Genomic DNA, 19,394 nt, shown 5'->3' with positions numbered 1-19,394 from the left:
CTAGAACTAACTAGATCTGATCGATATGGACACATCTCACAATGTTCACACACTTCAGGTTAGAATATCACACGTAGCTACTTTAATTACCTCTCAAACTAGTTATAGATATGTTTAGTTTTACCGTCGGGTCACTCATCATGGATCTGCATGATACCTATTATTATTCCCGTGTTATTGTCAGTTACTGTACACTTTTTTATAATGTAGTTAATCTACTATAATTAGTTTAATATTGAATCATATCAATTTGTTTTAAAGCTCAATAAATAACAAAGAAGACCTTTGACCGGCCCTTTTCTCATTTTGTCGGAAGATTTAAACTTTTACGGACATGTTGACCGGCGAAAAAATATACTAACGGGAACTCTGAGTTAGCAGTGCTTTTGTTATAAATCCACACAGAGGCAGTAATGAGGCTCAAAAAGCACACACGTTTATTTGTAATAACACTGTAACTGACTAAACAACACCTTCTGACACACAGACCTTTGGCACGCTGCAAATTAACCCTTTACCCTCCGCTTTGTAAACTAGTCCTGAAAAAGGTGAACAGACAATGCGTTTACTGGAGAACAGGACTTGTTTTAAATGTTTAAAATCATTCCTAAGCGGTGACATGAGCGTTTCAGTTCATAACAGAGAGTGTTTGAATACCTCAGGCACATTCCGCTTCAGTAGCATTTCCAAAAGCTGCATTTCAGGTCTTGAGAGAGGCGAGAACACAAGACACACTTTGAGCTGCAAAAATGCCCCCTTTTAAATCGTGGAGTTTATTTTTCAGTGAACTGAACTCTCCTGCTCTCAAAGCCCAAACGATCTAGAAAAAAATATATAAGCTTTGTTCCAAAAATATCTTTAGTTGACAAAAAGCCACTCAGTTCACCCCCACCCTGTATATCTTAGCAACACTCTGACCTTTTAAAGTACACTTACTCTACATTTATCAACAAATCCCACGTGCAGACCAACAAGTGTGTGTGTGTGTGTGTGTGTGTTCCTTCATTAGCTTTACACTGTCATTTATTTAGATCTAATCTCTCTCACAATCTCACTCTCTCTCACACGCACACACACACACACACACACACACACACAATTACTCACTAGAGCAGCAAATGTGGATTAATCCGCCGCTGAAAATAGTCCCCAACAAATACACCAATTCCTCTTGTTTGAGTACAACACAAACATTACATTTTTTAAATTTGTGAGCCATTTCTAAAGATGTTTGTCGTCAGTAAGAGACTCAGGGTTGAGTGACAGCTGGGGACAAAAGGACGTCGTGACAGCTGGGGACAAAAGGACGCAGTGACAGCTGGGGACAAAAGGACGCAGTGACAGCTGGGGACAAAAGGACGCAGTGACAGCTGGGGACAAAAGGACGCAGTGACAGCTGGGGACAAAAGGACGCAGTGACAGCTGGGGACAAAAGGACGCAGTGACAGCTGGGGACAAAAGGACGTAGGGACAGCTGGGGACATAAGGACGTGGGGACAAAAGGACGTAGTGACAGCTGGGGACAAAAGGACGTAGTGACAGCTGGGGACAAAAGGACGTAGTGACAGCTGGGGACAAAAGGACGTAGTGAGAGTCTGACTAACTGGGATTTGTTGAAAAAACGTAAATATAGAATATTTCATAATTCAAAGTCATAAAGCAACAGCACATCTGAAATACAAATCCAAACAATTGTTTTAACAGAACGATATTAATTATATTTAATAATCATACCTGATCTTTTATAACTTCCTCTGCTGAGACAGTTTATAGTAACATCATTCAAATGTTGCTCGACATATTCCCTACTAAATAGATTGTCATTATATCCTGGAACGTATGTTGGGAAAGTAAGGAAAGGTAATCTAGTTTGGGAACAATGCACACACTTGATGAACAATAGTAACAGTGATACCTGTGTCTCAGGTATGGAGGCTAACGGCTAACAGCTAGCTTCCCTTTGAACGGAGAGCATTAGAGGTCTGGACCCCTCAGTTCTCCAGGTCCACGGTCCTCAGCTGGTCCTCTTCACTCAGACTGATGGTAGCGATGGCTCCGTCGTTGAACTCAAAGGAAGTCCCGCCGTCGACCACCATGCAGGCGTCCCAGCAGCGCGAGCGCACCGACACCCTGCAGTCGAGGAGGCATCGAAAAACAAGTCAGAAGTCGGTTTAACGGTTTGTTGAAAGTCAAAACTGATGAACAGCTGCTCAAAGGGGGGGGGGGGGGGGGGGGGGTACGCAGATGTTGTGCTTCAGTTAAAGTAGAAGTACGCAGATGTTGTGCTTCAGTTAAAGTAGAAGTATGCAGATGTTGTGCTTCAGTTAAAGTAGAAGTATGCAGATGTTGTGCTTCAGTTAAAGTAGAAGTACGCAGATCTTGTACTTGAGTATAAAAGTAGAAGTACTCAGATCTTGTACTTGAGTAAAAGTAGAAGTACTCAGGTCTTGTATTTGAGTAAAAGTAGAAGTACTCTGATCTTGTGCTTGAGTTAAAGTAGAAGTACTCAGGTCTTGTTCTTGAGTAAAAGTACTCAGGTCTTGTACTTGAGTAAAAGTAGAAGTACTCAGATATTGTACTTGAGTATAAAAGTAGAAGTACTCAGATCTTGTACTTGAGTAAAAGTAGAAGTTCTCAGGTCTTGGACTTGAGTAAAAGTAGAAGTACTCAGATCTTGTACTGAAGTAAAAGTAGAAGTACTCAGATCTTGTACTGAAGTAAAAGTAGAAGTACTCAGATCTTGTACTGAAGTAAAAGTAGAAGTACTCAGATCTTGTACTTGAGTAAAAGTAGAAGTACTCAGGTCTTGTACTGAAGTAAAAGTACTCAGGTCTTGTATTTGAGTAAAAGTAGAAGTACTCAGATCTTGTATTTGAGTAAAAGTAGAAATACTCAGGTCTTGTATTTGAGTAAAAGTAGAAGTACTCAGATCTTGTACTGAAGTAAAAGTAGAAGTACTCAGATCTTGTACTTGAGTAAAAGTAGAAGTACTCAGGTCTTGTACTTGAGTAAAAGTAGAAGTACCAGAGTGTAGGAATACTCTGTTTCAGTAAAAGTCCTCATTCAAAATGTTCCTCAAGTGAAAGTAGAAAGTATTCTCATCTAAATATAGTGAAAGACAGTAAAAGTAGTCGTTGTGCAGATTGGTCCATTTCAGAATAATATATATGATATGTTTTATAATGATTGATCATGAAAGTGTCCTCAAAGCTGGTGAAGGTGCAGCTAGTCTGGAGTACTTTGCAGACTGCAGGGTAGCTGGTGGAACTAGAGTCTGAGGAGGTTCACTGACTTGCTGGCGAAGCCTCTCTGCCGGCTGCTGGAGAACACTCTGTTGACGATGGGCTCTCTGATGCTGAAGAACATACGTCTGTCGTCCGGGCTGAACACCAGAGACTCGTTGTACAGATTGGTCACTGAGGACACACACACACACACACACACACACACACACACACACACACACACACACACACACACACACACACACACACACACACACACACACACACACACACACACACACCATCGTCGTCACATGAAACTACGTGACAGAACATGTTCAATCTAAAATAAATAAGAGGGTTATTAACTCACCCTTTTCAATGAAGTCACGGTTCAGCGGGATATCAAGACCCGTCTGAGACTTTCCTGAAGAAGAAAAGAGGTGCATTTTAAGAACCTGGTTCCCGTTAGACTTCATTTGAGAATCAGAAGTCGTACGTACCGATGTTGAGAACCTCCTCCACCGCCTGTTCAGCCAGTTTGTTGATGTTATATGACCTGAGCAAGACGACGAGAGGATGCATACAGGATTACAAATTCTAGCGCACTCGAGCTGGTTTCTCCCAAATGACCTTCCCCACCTTCAAGTGGACGAGGACGAGACTCTGGTACATGGTGCACTTCTTACAGTACGTTACACACAGACACAATTCATAGCCACCACGATGCAACAAGGGGAGGAGAGTGGGTTTACCAGGCTTTGGATCCGGTTCCCGTGCAGATGCTGAGCCCTGAGCTCTTCTGCTTCTCCCACGGCCCGTCGTCCACGGAGATCTCATAGTAGGACGCCCTATGGAGCAAGAGTTTAACATGCGGTTTGATCGAGTGTAACTCCAGCCTGTGGTGGACAGAGAGTGCACCGGTGAGTTCTGCAGGCTGGGTGACGGAGCGTCGTCTGAGGATCAATGAGGGAAACAACATGCCGACAGTCAACTGCTTTAGACGTTTATCAGACGGGATGACGGGTACCTGGAGGACAGGGACTCTCCGATGAAGATCTCATTCAGGCTTCTGGTCGGCAGCAGGTGAGGCTTGGACAAGCTCTCGTAGGGATTTCCTGTCCCTGTGAAATGTCAAAGTTAAGGTTCTTTATTTGTCAAACGGACATAGCGACAGTTATGTCGATTGAATTAGTGGAGAAACATTGAGAGAATAGAAACATTCATTTGGTTCCTGTTCCCGTTTCAAAATCCTCAAGCCAGCGGGGATTATCAGACAGCATGTGGCTGACGTGGGAATATCAGCTGATCATGGACGGACAAATCTCAGTGCCAACATCTGTAATTAACACGGAGTGCAGAAAAACACATCTGTCTCGAGCAGTGGTTCCCAACTTTTTTTTTTTTTTTTTTTAATTACTTCAAGTTAGTATTAAAGGCAGTGGCGGCTGGTGGAAAATATTTTTGGTGGGGCTGTTGATAGAGTTAGTAAACAAATTTTTTTGGGAGAAATGACCCTTAAATTAGGACTTCTGGTGATGTAATGGCGCGTTTCCAGTGCAGCGCGGAGCTCGCTTTAATGCTGCGTTCAGACCGGACGCGATGCGAATATTCGCTTCGCTCTAAACGCTCCTATCCATCGCTCTAGTCGCTCGAGTTTCACCGCAGCTGTCAGCTGTGTTTACTCGCATCATTCAAACAAGACGCGCTGGCTCGGGAGCTACAACTACAACAACATGAACATATTTGACCGTGATTAAATTGTAATACACGTTTCTAAATGATGCCGACGTAACAACATACTGATACCGGTTAGTAAAAACCATGAATTAATGCTTTGACAAGTCTGCAGACAGACGGCAGGCGAAGAACCTTTTAGAACGCTTATTCCCTGAATGGAGCTTGGCTAAGCTAGCGCTATATATGCTCCGACCGTCCACACTCACAACAACGGCCTACAGACATAAATAAAGCAGCGACTGTATTCTCCATGACACAGGCAGTCTGTGGTTTGTACTTGTTTAACTTCTGTCTAGTTTCTGAACAGATCGTATCTGTCCCCGGCTGTTTGAAGAGCAAGCATGTGAAACAAAAGATAGCATTTACCTGTTTGCATCCAGCTAGCCATGTGAGAAGCCTTGTTGATACGTTTTGTCTTTTTCACGAGCCTGCTGTGATATATACAAATCGGGTTGGTCCGGTCCAAGGTTGTGGGGGAGCAACTTCCAACAGGAGTAATTTGGGGGGGGCTCTTGGGAGAAAAGGTCGGGAACCCCTGGTCTAGAGCCAGTCACACCTTTAGTTCAGTACTGATCGAGGGTCCCCCTGTCCGGCAACATCGTGGGGCCATCAGCTAAACGCAGCCTTTTGGTTTTAGTCCTTTAACAAGGGAACTGTGATTCGTGGACTATTGCATATTTTTGTTATAGAAAACCCGAAGAGGACGTTTTTGGATTTAATCGTGACCTGTGGGACGAGGGTTTGTTTTGTGGGATATTTGAAATACACCGTACTTTCCGGACTATAAAGCGCACCTGCATATAAGCTACAGCAGCTAAATTGTCCGTCTGTCTTGCTCTCGTTCTGTCTCTCGGTTCCACTTTTACTTTGGCGCGCTACCTGTCTCACTCTTTTCCGGCCTCCAGCTTTTCCTGCTGGAGCCCGCCGCTTAAAGGTGGCGGGCGCGGACCGGTCCTAGAGCCCATAGAGTTAAAGGTGGTTAATTCTACCTGTAAAATCCATGGATTTAGGAGGTTCCCTAGTGGCCGTTAGCTGAACAAACAAAATGGGGAAAAAAGTCGCGGCTTATTGTCCGAAAAGTACGGTAGTTGCTATTCGTGATACAGAATAACTCAGGGTTCATACACTTTTTCACCAATGATTTTCAATGACTTTTCCATGACCTCTCAATGACCTTTACCTCATTTTCCATGACCAAAAATTCCCACTGAAAATGGTTTATTTTAACATGTAACAGGAAAATAAGGTCTGCATATGAAACATGTTGTGCCTATCTAAAACAAATCAAATAGTAGGCTTACTAGCTTCTACACGCTAAAGCAACTGTAGTCAGGGAGGCAAAGTCATCAGGTATGAAAAAGGTGGCAAGGACCCGACCCCTGACCCCCTGAAAGCAGCAGTGTCAATAATAACAGAAATGCCAAAGAGTCACATCTAATAGAAATATATAAAAGCATTTATTTTAATTGTGTAGCAGTCAGTTTATAATTCTGGCAGCACTGTTGAGCATTTTGAAAATGTATCGTCATGCCTGTGCAAGGCTGAGTCTTTCTATCTTTATAGCCACTGGTGTAAAGTAACTAAGTTCATAAACTCAACAAGTACTATACGTGGGTACAATTTTGAGATACTTGTACTTTATTTAAGTATTTCAATGTTTTGCTACTTTGTACTTCTACTCCTCTACAGTTCTGAGGTACATGGTGTACTTCTACTCCACTACAGTTCAGAGGTACATGGTGTACTTCTACTCCACTACATGTATTTAATACCTTTAGTTACTTCTCAGATGTGGATGAATGATGTGAAATATAACCAAGTGTTGAATCAGACTTTAGTTCCACCTGGAGTAAATCCACCAGCTACCCTGCAGTCTACAAAGTACTTCAGACTAGCTGCACCTTCACCAGCTACCCTGCAGTCTACAAAGTACTTCAGACTAGCTGCACCTTCACCAGCTACCCTGCAGTCTACAAAGTACTTCAGACTAGCTGCACCTTCACCAGCTACCCTGCAGTCTACAAAGTACTTCAGACTAGCTGCACCTTCACCAGCTTTGAGAACACTTTCATGATCAATCATTATAAAACACATCATATATATTATTCTGAAATGGACCAATCTGCACAACGACTACTTTCACTGTCTTTCACTATATTTAGATGATAATACTTTTGTACTTTTACTTGAGTAACATTTTGAATGCAGGACTTTTACTGTAACAGAGTATTCCTACACTCTGGTACTTCTACTTTTACTCAAGTACAAGATCTGAGTACTTCTACTTTTACTACAAGATCAGAGTACTTCTACTTTTACTCAAGTACAAGATCTGAGTACTTCTACTTTTACTCAAGTACAAGACCTGAGTACTTCCACTTCTACTAAAGTAAAATATATACTTCTACTAAAGTACAAGATCTGAGTACTTCTACTCGAGTACAAGATCTGAGTACTTCTACTTTTACTTATCTGAGTACTTCTACTTTAGCTGAAGTACAAGATCTGAGTACTTCTACTTTTACTCAAGTACAAGATCTGAGTACTTCTACTTTTACTACAAGATCAGAGTACTTCTACTTTTACTCAAGTACAAGATCTGAGTACTTCTACTTTTACTCAAGTACAAGACCTGAGTACTTCCACTTCTACTAAAGTAAAATATATACTTCTACTAAAGTACAAGATCTGAGTACTTCTACTCGAGTACAAGATCTGAGTACTTCTACTTTTACTTATCTGAGTACTTCTACTTTAGCTGAAGTACAAGATCTGAGTACTTCTACTTTTACTCAAGTACAAGATCTGAGTACTTCTACTTTTACTCAAGTACAAGATCTGGGTACTATACTTTTATTAAGTACAAGATCTGAGTACTTCCACTTCTACTCGAGTACAAGACCTGAGTACTTCTACTTTTACTCAAGTACAAGATCTGAGTACTTCTACTTTTACTCAAGTACAAGACCTGAGTACTTCCACTTCTACTAAAGTAAAATATATACTTCTACTAAAGTACAAGATCTGAGTACTTCTACTTTTACTTATCTGAGTACTTCTACTTTAGCTGAAGTACAAGATCTGAGTACTTCTACTTTTACTCAAGTACAAGACCTGAGTACTTCTACTTTTACTCAAGTACAAGATCTGAGTACTTCTACTTTTACTCAAGTACAAGATCTGGGTACTATACTTTTATTAAGTACAAGATCTGAGTACTTCCACTTCTACTAAAGTACAAGATCTGAGTACTTCTACTAAAGTACAAGATCTGAGTACTTCTACTTGAGTACAAGATCTGAGTACTTCTACTTTTACTCAAGTAGAAGATCTGAGTACTTCTACTTTTACTCAAGTACAAGACCTGAGTACTTCTACTTTTACTCAAGTACAAGACCTGAGTACTTCTACTTTTACTCAAGTACAAGACCTGAGTACTTCTACTTTTAAGAACAACATCTGAGTACTTCTACTTTTACTCTAGCACAATAACTATACTTATACCACCTCTGTTTATAGCCTATGAAAAAAAACTATTAGAAAACGAAGGCTAAAGCTAACGTTAGCGGATAGTGACAATGTATGCTAGCTAGCTCAACGATTCCTTAATGATATTTTGACAGAAAAACATTTCAGTTCACATCACGCTCTGCCGCTCTGCTCTGAACACCTGAACCGCCTGTTCTAACAGCTGTTCACCAGCGGCCCAGTCTGTGCCAGTGACTCCACACAGTTAACGAACGCACCGTAGATAATGTAGCTGACCCTCATCCCGGAGCAGCAGAGTGCAGCCGACAGGCAGGAAGACTCGAGCACACAGCTCGCGCTTCATATATTAAAAAATAACACCATGTGCGTCATGATGGCACATAACAGCTCGCGACCGCAGATTATTTTGGCGATGAGATAAAATGTAAATTATATTTGACGCAACTTTAGTTACATTTCCATGACTTTTCCAAAACGTTGGGAAAAACATCGTTTTCCAAAACTTTTCCAGGGCCTGGAATTTGCATTTTCAATTTCCATGACTTTTCCAGGTTTTCAATGACCGTACGAACCCTGATCATTTTGTCTTTTCTTATTTTCTAATGTCATTCCATGTTGGGTGTTTGCAGTGAGTTGTATTCACTTTTATGCCGTGCCGACTTACTCAACTGTGACTATAAACCCCTATATGTCGGGAGAGAGACCTGACCCCCAAAGGGAAATCAATAAACCTACAGAACACACCTGGTGTCAATCCGTGATTGAAATGGTCATAGTTCTTGTAACCGGGTCTTACGGAGCATGGTGGTGATTCTGTGCGCCCGGCTGTGCTGCTCCAGGCTCATCTGCTGCTCGTGAAGATCCACGGGCGTCGGGTTGATTCCCGTCCCCTCTAAGTGCAGACGGATCCTCTGCCGCCACAGCCACCTGCATATGTGCACACACACACACACACACTTTTTAAAACACCAGTGGGAACTGCTCGACTACGTTTCGTTAGAAGGCTAAAGAAATAAGATCGAAATGAAAACGGCAAACCAACAGATATTCACTTTCTTTGTCTCTTTCATGGCTCAGTCTCAGAAATGTGTGAGTCCTACATTTCCCACAATGCAACTGGATAGCATATTTGCATTAGAGCCTTACTAGCTGGTCCCAGTTCGTAACGATTGCCATTAAAAATCTACCGTCACACTGGTTTTCTGTTGTCATGGCGATCAAAAATACAGCTCTTAGTTGTGAATAAGAAAACATTACACATATTCATAGATGATTGGAAGTACTTGAAAACACTTTAGATATAGGTCTGCTTTATTGGACTAACTTGAGGGTCAATAACATAATTAATGTTTTAGGCGGACACAATTTAAATACATCCAACAGTCATGTCTGAAACAAGCCTGCGTTAGACGAGTGTTATAGCAGAGTGTTTAATACGGCGGCCATTAGAGGTCACATGGTATTCCATATGAGGTGGGACTCAGTTGGGTCACACGTTAGAGAGACAATGGTCGTTCTGAGTTATCAATAGATGTATTCATTTTAAGTGAGCTGACACCGAGGGAAGAGGAAGTTCAGAGAAGGCCTCGGGTTATAAAACAGTTCACTAATCCTAAAGACGTCATGAGACGATGACGTGTAAACATATACAAGTATAGCTTTCAGAGATACACATGTGACCTGTGTGTGGCAGGCTGCATGATCAAGTGTGTGTGTTCATTGCAGTGGCTCTATGTGCTGTATGATTGCTGCTACTGTGGGGGGGCGTGTCCGCGACCGGCTGCCGTGGCAGCAGGTGATGGACTTCCCATCGTTGTTTGTTTGGTGCAACAACTAAATAATAATTACTGATCAGCTATATTTGTGTTTTATTGATTCCTCCCTGTTTCATTATTTCCTGTTGTGTGAGAGCTGGATCGCCACGACATTTGTCTTAAAGTAGGGTAGGTAGGTGGGTAGGAAGGAAGGTAGGTAGGTAGGAAGGTAGGTAGGAAGGAAGGAAGGAAGGGAAGTAGGTAGGTAGGTAGGTAGGTAGGTAGGTAGGTAGGTAGGTAGGTAGGTAGGTAGGTAGGTAGGTAGGTAGGTAGGTAGGTAGGTAGGTAGGTAGGTAGGTAGGTAGGTAGGTAGGAAAGTGGGTAGGTAGGAAGGAAAGTAGGTAGGTCGGTAGGTAGGTAGGAAAGTGGGTAGGTAGGAAGGAAGTAGGTAGGTAAATAGTAGGTAGGTAGGAAGGAAGGAAGGAAAGTGGGTAGGTAGGTAGGTAGGTAGGTAGGTAGGAAGGAAGGAAGGAAGGAAGGAAGGAAGGAAGGAAGGAAGGAAGGAAGGAAGGAAGGAAGGAAGGAAGGAAGGAAGGAAGGAAGGAAGGAAGGAAGGAAGGAAGGAAGGAAGGAAGGAAGGAAGGAAGGAAGGAAGGAAAGTGGGTAGGTAGGAAGGAAAGTAGGTAGGTAGGAAAATAGTAGATAGGTAGGTAGGTAGGAAGGAAGGAAAGTAGGTAGGTAGGTAGGTAGGTAGGTAGGTAGGTAGGTAGGTAGGTAGGTAGGTAGGTAGAGATGATATAAATGTATGAAGCTCAGCCTCCTCTCTAACAAACAGGGGGTCATGCAGAGTAATTAGGGTCAGTTTACTTGTTTACAGACAACACAGCTTTAAACTTGTCATGACCTCTGAGCCAATAGCAAAACTCCAGCTCTAAGTTGTTTACTTGTTTACAGACGGCAGCTGGGAGTCATTTGGGAGATTCTCTCTCTCATATATATATATATATATATATATATATATATATAGATCTATATCTATATATAGATGACTCCACGACTGCATATAAGCTACAGAGGACACACAGGGCAGCATGGACGTCCCAACATTACAGTGCTATGAATATCTGTGGATAAATACGCACCTGAACTCACCACAACAGAGCTTCTTCAGGGCCTCTGGGAAGGCATGCGTGTAGCGCACGGGCAGGCACAGGTGACCTTCTGACCTGGGGTGCAAACACACGTGGGAGGAATGCTGAATGCTAACAATGAGCAGGAATGACAGTACATGTGTTTTACTGTAGTGAGAGTAATCAATTACTGCAATATATACACTTCGACACATAGGTTCTCTCATTGATTCACAATATATCAATATGTCTGATTGTTTTAAGCCCCTCCCCTAAAGTGCTGTAGAGTGGCTTACCTTTCAGGGTCCGTGTTCACTCCAACGACTGGTTTGTCTTTGCTTAAAACCTTGCTGGCAACAAGAAGCATTGTCCCGTCACCTGACAAAACAAACTGCAGTCAGTGGACGGGCTTTGTGGACTGAAGCCTTTGTTCACGTGGCTGTTTGCCCCCCGGGTACAATCAGAGGACGTCTGAGTACATTTACTCAAGTTCTGAACTCAAGTACTCTTCTTCGTGTCTCTTCTTCATCAACATGTGTCCCCTCTTCTTCATGTCTCTTCTTCATCAACATGTGTCCCCTCTTCTTCATGTCTCTTCTACATCAACATGTGTCCCCTCTTCTTCATGTCTCTTCTACATCAACATGTGTCCCCTCTTCTTCATGTCTCTTCTACATCAACATGTGTCCCCTCTTCTTCATGTCTCTTCTACATCAACATGTGTCCCCTCTTCTTCATGTCTCTTCTACATCAACATGTGTCCCCTCTTCTCCATGTCTCTTCTACATCAACATGTGTCCCCTCTTCTCCATGTCTCTTCTACATCAACATGTGTCCCCTCTTCTTCATGTCTCTTCTACATCAACATGTGTCCCCTCTTCTTCATGTCTCTTCTACATCAACATGTGTCCCCTCTTCTCCATGTCTCTTCTACATCAACACGTGTCCCCTCTTCTTCATGTCTCTTCTACATCAACATGTGTCCCCTCTTCTTCATGTCTCTTCTACATCAACATGTGTCCCCTCTTCTTCATGTCTCTTCTACATCAACATGTGTCCCCTCTTCTCCATGTCTCTTCTACATCAACATGTGTCCCCTCTTCTTCATGTCTCCTCTACATCAACATGTGTCCCCTCTTCTTCATGTCTCTTCTACATCAACATGTGTCCCCTCTTCTTCATGTCTCTTCTACATCAACATGTGTCCCCTCTTCTCCATGTCTCTTCTGCATCAACATGTGTCCCCTCTTCTCCATGTCTCTTTTACATCAACATGTGTCCCCTCTTCTCCATGTCTCTTCTACATCAACGTGTGTCCCCTCTTCTTCATGTCTCTTCTACATCAACATGTGTCCTCTCTTCTTCATGTCTCCTCTACATCAACATGTGTCCCCTCTTCTTCACGTCTCTTCTACATCAACCTGTGTCCCCTCTTCTCCATGTCTCTTCTACATCACCATGTGTCCCCTCTTCTCCATGTCTCTTCTACATCAACATGTGTCCCCTCTTCTCCATGTCTCTTTTACATCAACATGTGTCCCCTCTTCTCCATGTCTCTTCTACATCAACGTGTGTCCCCTCTTCTTCATGTCTCTTCTACATCAACATGTGTCCCCTCTTCTCATGTCTCTTCTACATCAACATGTGTCCCCTCTTCTTCATGTCTCTTCTACATCAACCTGTGTCCCCTCTTCTTCATGTCTCTTCTACATCAACATGTGTCCCCTCTTCTTCATGTCTCTTCTACATCAACATGTGTCCCCTCTTCTTCATGTCTCTTCTACATCAACATGTGTCCCCTCTTCTTCATGTCTCTTCTACATCAACATGTGTCCCCTCTTCTTCATGTCTCTTCTACATCAACATGTGTCCCCTCTTCTTCATGTCTCTTCTACATCAACATGTGTCCCCTCTTCTTCATGTCTCTTCTACATCAACATGTGTCCCCTCTTCTTCATGTCTCTTCTACATCAACATGTGTCCCCTCTTCTTCATGTCTCTTCTACATCAACATGTGTCCCCTCTTCTTCATGTCTCTTCTACATCAACATGTGTCCCCTCTTCTTCATGTCTCTTCTACATCAACATGTGTCCCCTCTTCCTCATGTCTCTTGTCGAGTAAACAGCAAACACACAGTTGTATGACGAGGCCCTCTGTGTCGCTCTTGGAGCCTCGCTGCGGCGAAAACGGTGGCGCGCTTACACCATAGGTGCGCCACATTTGCGCTTCAGATGAAGCACCCTCCGCAGTCTGCTTGATCTGCCTGTAGGGAGGGGCGGCCCTTCGTGTAAAGTAACGAGTAAAGCAACGCGTTCGGGTGGCAGTATACGCCGTGAAGTGGTGTGCGGCCTGCCAGTAAACCCAAAGCAGAAGAAGAAGAAGTGACGTCAGCGGCTTCATTTGGCTAATCGTCCCTCAGGGAACTTAGTCCGGTGTGAACGCGATCTGCTCTTTAGTTCCATGGGGACACTAAGTGCTGGTAACTAAGTGCTGGTAACTAAGTGCTGGTAACTAAGTGCTGGTAACTAAGTGCTGGTAACTAGGTGATGGTAACTAAGTGCTGGTAACTAAGTGCTGGTAACTAAGTGCTGGTAACTAAGTGCTGGTAACTAAGTGCTGGTAACTAAGTACGGCAAAGTACTGTGAAAGCGGCCATTGAGTTCTTTGTAACCAGATCTCTCTCTCAGAGGGGCGTGGGGAGGGGCTCCTTGTTTCCATCTGAAGTAACAGACAGAGAATCAGCACTTTGGAAACAGGGCTGAAACAGAGGGGATTATGGGTAATGCTGCAATGATCCGTTTGGTGTTTCAGCCAATCAGAGACAGGCTCTGGATATATCTGAGACCTGTCATGTAGTGATGAAGAACAGTATAATAGGAGACCTTTAAGAGGTACTTTATACTTCGACTCCACTCCCATCTTCGTTACGGCGTTAATGACGACTAACTTTATCATTTAAAGAACTTGAACTATCCCAAATGATATTGAAGTACAAACAATGAGTGCGTTGACAAAAAGGTTATTTGAGACAATTTGATCATCATTATTTTGTGTACAATTATTTCACAGTCCCAGCTTTTGAAATGTGAAGATGTGAATTGTACTCCTAAAATCTAAAGTCCATGTTCCTGATCATGCCTAAATACTTTTACTTAAGTACCATTCTCGAAGCAGTACTTTTACTTGTTTACTTGAGTGTTTTTAGGTTGCAGTGATAGTACTTGTGCCCAGGTTAAGGGTCTCAGCTTTCGTCAGTACATGAAGCCTGGGCACAGCAGCTGGTGTTCAGGAGGATTCTTTATTACGTTGTTAACGGATAGCTTAGATATTAAGCATGTTTACACATGTTGACTTTCCTTGAATGAATGCCATGTATTCTTTATTTCTAATTCTGAAGTACAAACAAATATATTACTTTGGCTCTTTTCTGCTGTAACAAATGTACATTTCCACTCTGTAATAATAATAATACATTCTATTCGAGGCGCCTTTCAAATCTCCCAAGGACACAGTTCCTAACAGATTCTAAGGAACGGTTTGATTCTGATTGAGGTTCCTACCTCCAGCAGAGATGATGGCATCGGCCCACCGGACCACTTCTTCATCATATTCTCCCCGCTTCACAATCCGAACCTCGATGCCTTCGCTCCTGCAAACACGACACAATGAAACCGTTTGAACAGTCGTTTAAAAAGAGCTTCCCGTCTGCTCTGGGGTTATCTGGGGAATCTCACCGCAGGCTCTTCACAATGTGCTCCACGTTGTTGGTGTGGATTTTGTGTCTTTCCTGCAGGCCGCTGTGGCTGGAGCCCTTCAGAGCGAGCTGCAACACACACACACACACACACACACACACACACACACACGAGATGTAGAAGAAACGGGTAAGAGGTTGTTTACCGTCAGAGGTCACAGCCCAAAGGCAGCTGTGGAAGTACACAGACTTAAGTACGGTACTTAAGTGTATTTTGACATAATAACATTTCTACTTTTTCTCTACTAAATTCAAAATAAGTACTTTTTACTCCACGACAGTTAGTACACATGCCTATGTGATATCATTACTTTACTGCTTATCAACCGTGTATTTGTGAAGTCTCTAGAAGTGGCTCCACATTGACAAACCACATTAAAATGATATGACACTTACTGTATCGGTTAGTTTTTCTTATTCTTATTATTCTTATGGGCAATTTGAGACTTCTGTTTGAAGGAGTGAGCTGGAAACACTTTTTGTAATACATTAAACCCATGTGGAGAGCTGTGACGGAAGCTGCTTGTTTTCTTAAAGCATATTCAAGTATCAAGCTTACATTTACCTACATGTTTACAACTTATAACTTATCTCTCTTGAGTGGCCCAGCCCTTCTATGCACGTGTTTCTGTATGTGGCCCTCAGTGAAAACAGTCAGACACTCCTGCTCTAAGATTTGTACCTGTGTAAATACTTTTGTACTCAAGCAAAACATTTGAACTCAGTATTTGTGTACTTGTAATCGAGTATTTGAAGACCATTAGACTTTTGCTCAGGTAAAGGGTCTGTGTATATACTCATGTATTTATATACATTCTGAAATGGGCATTTGAGCAGAATAAATACTTGTTGACGTAAATACTTTTGTACACAACCAAAACATTTGAACTCAGTATTTGTGTACTTGTAATCGAGTATTTGAAGACCATTAGACTTTTGCTCAGGTAAAGGGTCTGTGTATATACTCATGTATTTATATACATTCTGAAATGGGCATTTGAGCAGAATAAATACTTTTTGACGTAAATACTTTTGTACACAACCAAAACATTTGAACTCAGTATTTTTACTTGTAATCGAGTATTTTAAGACCATTAGACTTTTGCTAGGGTAAAGGTGAAGGAGAATCACTCACCAGGTGTTTGAGGTCCTCTTCTGAGAGCCCTGCGTACAGATATCGCTGCTGCTCGAACTCATACCTGGTGGTCTTCGTAACCACTGCTACTCTCTCCGGTTTGAACCCCGCTTTCGGCAGCGAGGAGGCGTGCTTCAGTGAAGAGTGGAAGGTCTGAAGTGAGTGTCCATTCTGCAGACCGACAGCTCGAGTCCCCAGACCCAGCAAGTTCACCACCGAGCGGCGAGGCATTCTCACAACAAGTGACCACACACCCATAGACTCAATCACATGTCCGATGGACACAGGTTACTGAGGACTCTGCGGTTACATGCTGCGGTATGTGTCGGTCCTCCGGTCAGATTAGGTTAATTCACTGAATTTGGAAAGGCCAAATAAGGTCACACCACGCCCAGCTGCCAGGGAAGGTCACAAGTCCTGTCAATCAAGCTCTAGTTACCCGTTTATGACTCCAAAATATGCCTTTTCCACGTGGAGTATTTCCTCGGAGATTCAACGAAAACACAATTCAGCTCGCGGGTTCACTGACGTTAGTAACCATGCCAACCGTATTTGGTCAGGTTAAAAGACAGCGTTGCGAGCTGAGCTCAACAAGCTAAACGAAGCTAGCCGTTTGCTTTCAAGGCTTCCTACGAACTGTAACGGCTGGGTTCACTCTTTCCACACACCACACACAGCTCTGCCTCATTACTCAAGTCCAGAAGAGTTCAAACTGGAGCTGAAACACATGAGCTGAGGAATTAACGACAACAACAGAAACTCTGGCAGCACTGCACGTCCCATGAAGGTTGGCACGTAGTAGCCTGGGTTTACGTACGCGACGTAACTTCCTATTGGCTGCGCCTGTCAGTCAAATACGTTTTGTTTTGGCTGACAGCACGCCCGTGATCCATGATGCGTTCATAGACACGCGTAAAACTGGGAAAAGTGAAAAATAAATACTAGCAGAAAAAACTGTTCGTTCTAGCTTTCAGTGATAAATAAGCCCAAACGTGGCCGAGGGCATGATTTAAGAAGTAGGCCAACTGAGTCCCCAAGACACCTAGATAAAGTCTTTAAATTGTTTAAATTGTTAAACACTTATAATCCTTATGAATGTCTTTGTTGAAAGGCCAAAACGTACATCTAAATATATTTGATCTCAAATATTATTAGCTTATAAAACACCCACCATGGTTTTCTAGAAATTCCTAGAATGGGCATGACTTCAATGAAAGCTATGACCCTTCAATTTCTTTCAGGCGGATTGACCTTTGACATTTCCTTTGTTATGCCCTTCAAAGAGGGGTATTGGCTTTGCCCTAAAATACTGACTACGTTTTTCTTTTTGCGTCATTCACTGAATGTAAATGTTAACGTGTAGGTGTAACTGTAAAAAGCCGAAGTAGAGAGGCCTTAAGCCTGTTCTACTCTGTAAAACTAATATATGACGAAGAAATAATGGGCCTTGGTTTGACTGTAAATGACTTTGTACCTGAACACAACAATAATGGACAGCATGAAGCAGCGCAGCACATGTGTTATTATCACAGTTTATAGGGTTGATAATGGCATACTGCAAACTGCACCCTATTCCACTTCCTTACTTGCAACATTGATCACATGCTTTTGACCACAAACTGGAAAAACAGTGTCCAAAAAAACAGTTTCAGTCTGAGACAAAATTACATAAAAGCCACTTTTAGGAATTCACAGTATTTAAGAAAAGAGGGCTGTGGCTGAGGCGTTACAACACCTCCATCTGCTTTCAAGAGTTTTAAGAGTCATGCAGGTTTAAGATGCTGCTTCTTAAGACCTGGATGAACTCACTGTGACATCTTACATTTGTTTTCGTGAGGTTATGCTGACTAATGTGCCGTGATATACATATTTTTAAAGCAGACGGTTTTTTCACAGCAGGAGAGGCTCGAGCAATACTTATTACATTAATGACTTTGTTCAGTTCAAGTGTCAGGACAGAGAGGTAGTGAGCCAACACCAGGACACTGAAACTGGCAGCTCGATGGAATTTAGCCATCTTCTGTTTCATTATCTGTCTTATGCTCCAATATGTTCAAAAAGCCGCTAACTGTGTCTGTTTTCTGTATTTTTGACATTTTTGTAGCTGCTATAGGGAGAGGACTCTTTAAAGTAGAGACACTACATACTGATATACACCTGAACATCAGCAGGAGAGGACTCTTTAAAGTAGAGACACTACATACTGATATACAGCTGAACATCAGCAGGAGAGGACTCTTTAAAGTAGAGACGCTACATACTGATATACACCTGAACATCAGCAGGAGAGGACTCTTTAAAGTAGAGACGCTACATACTGATATACACCTGAACATCAGCAGGAGAGGACTCTTTAAAGTAGAGACGCTACATACTGATATACACCTGAACATCAGCAGGAGAGGACTCTTTAAAGTAGAGACGCTACATACTGATATACACCTGAACATCAGCAGGAGAGGACTCTTTAAAGTAGAGACGCTACATACTGATATACACCTGAACATCAGCAGGAGAGGACTCTTTAAAGTAGAGACACTACATATGATATACACCTGAACATCAGCAGGAGAGGACTCTTTAAAGTAGAGACACTACATACTGATATACACCTGAACATCAGCAGGAGAGGACTCTTTAAAGTAGAGACACTACATACTGATATACACCTGAACATCAGCAGGAGAGGACTCTTTAAAGTAGAGACACTACATACTGATATACACCTGAACATTAGCAGGAGAGGACTCTTTAAAGTAGAGACACTACATACTGATATACACCTGAACATCAGCAGGAGAGGACTCTTTAAAGTAGAGACACTCCATACTGATATACACCTGAACATCAGCAGGAGAGGACTCTTTAAAGTAGAGACACTACATACTGATATACACCTGAACATCAGCAGGAGAGGACTCTTTAAAGTAGAGACACTACATACTGATATACACCTGAACATCAGCAGGAGAGGACTATTTAAAGTAGAGACACTACATACTGATATACGCCTGAACATCAGCAGGAGAGGACTCTTTAAAGTGGAGACACAACATACTGATATACACCTGAACATCAGCAGGAGAGGACTCTTTAAAGTAGAGACACGACATACTGATATACACCTGAACATCAGCAGGAGAGGACTCTTTAAAGTAGAGACAATA

General features: G+C 42.4%; 1 protein-coding gene across 2 annotated transcripts; it reads right to left on the bottom strand.

Moving 5' to 3' along the window:
- Positions 1-414: 414 nt before the first annotated feature.
- On the bottom strand, positions 415-17,035 carry nadk2 (NAD kinase 2, mitochondrial). Of its 2 annotated transcripts, none has more exons than XM_034079976.2 (12): positions 16,228-17,035; positions 15,073-15,161; positions 14,899-14,987; positions 11,634-11,715; positions 11,350-11,433; positions 9,250-9,380; positions 4,255-4,348; positions 3,980-4,123; positions 3,728-3,783; positions 3,598-3,651; positions 3,293-3,416; positions 415-2,130 (listed from the first exon to the last, which is right to left on the bottom strand). In XM_034079976.2, the coding sequence occupies exons 1-12, from the start codon at positions 16,483-16,485 to the stop codon at positions 1,992-1,994; spliced, it is 1,344 nt and encodes a 447-aa protein (XP_033935867.1). In that variant the 5' UTR covers positions 16,486-17,035; the 3' UTR covers positions 415-1,991. The 2 variants fall into 2 exon arrangements, with proteins under 2 accessions (XP_033935867.1, XP_033935868.1); XM_034079977.2 differs by having other exon boundaries at positions 3,980-4,075.
- Between the last annotated feature and the right edge of the window lie 2,359 nt (positions 17,036-19,394).

Source organism: Pseudochaenichthys georgianus, unplaced genomic scaffold, assembly GCF_902827115.2.
Source record: "Pseudochaenichthys georgianus unplaced genomic scaffold, fPseGeo1.2 scaffold_795_arrow_ctg1, whole genome shotgun sequence".
NCBI lineage: Eukaryota > Metazoa > Chordata > Actinopteri > Perciformes > Channichthyidae > Pseudochaenichthys > Pseudochaenichthys georgianus.
This window is presented reverse-complemented; position numbering and strand designations above follow the sequence as displayed.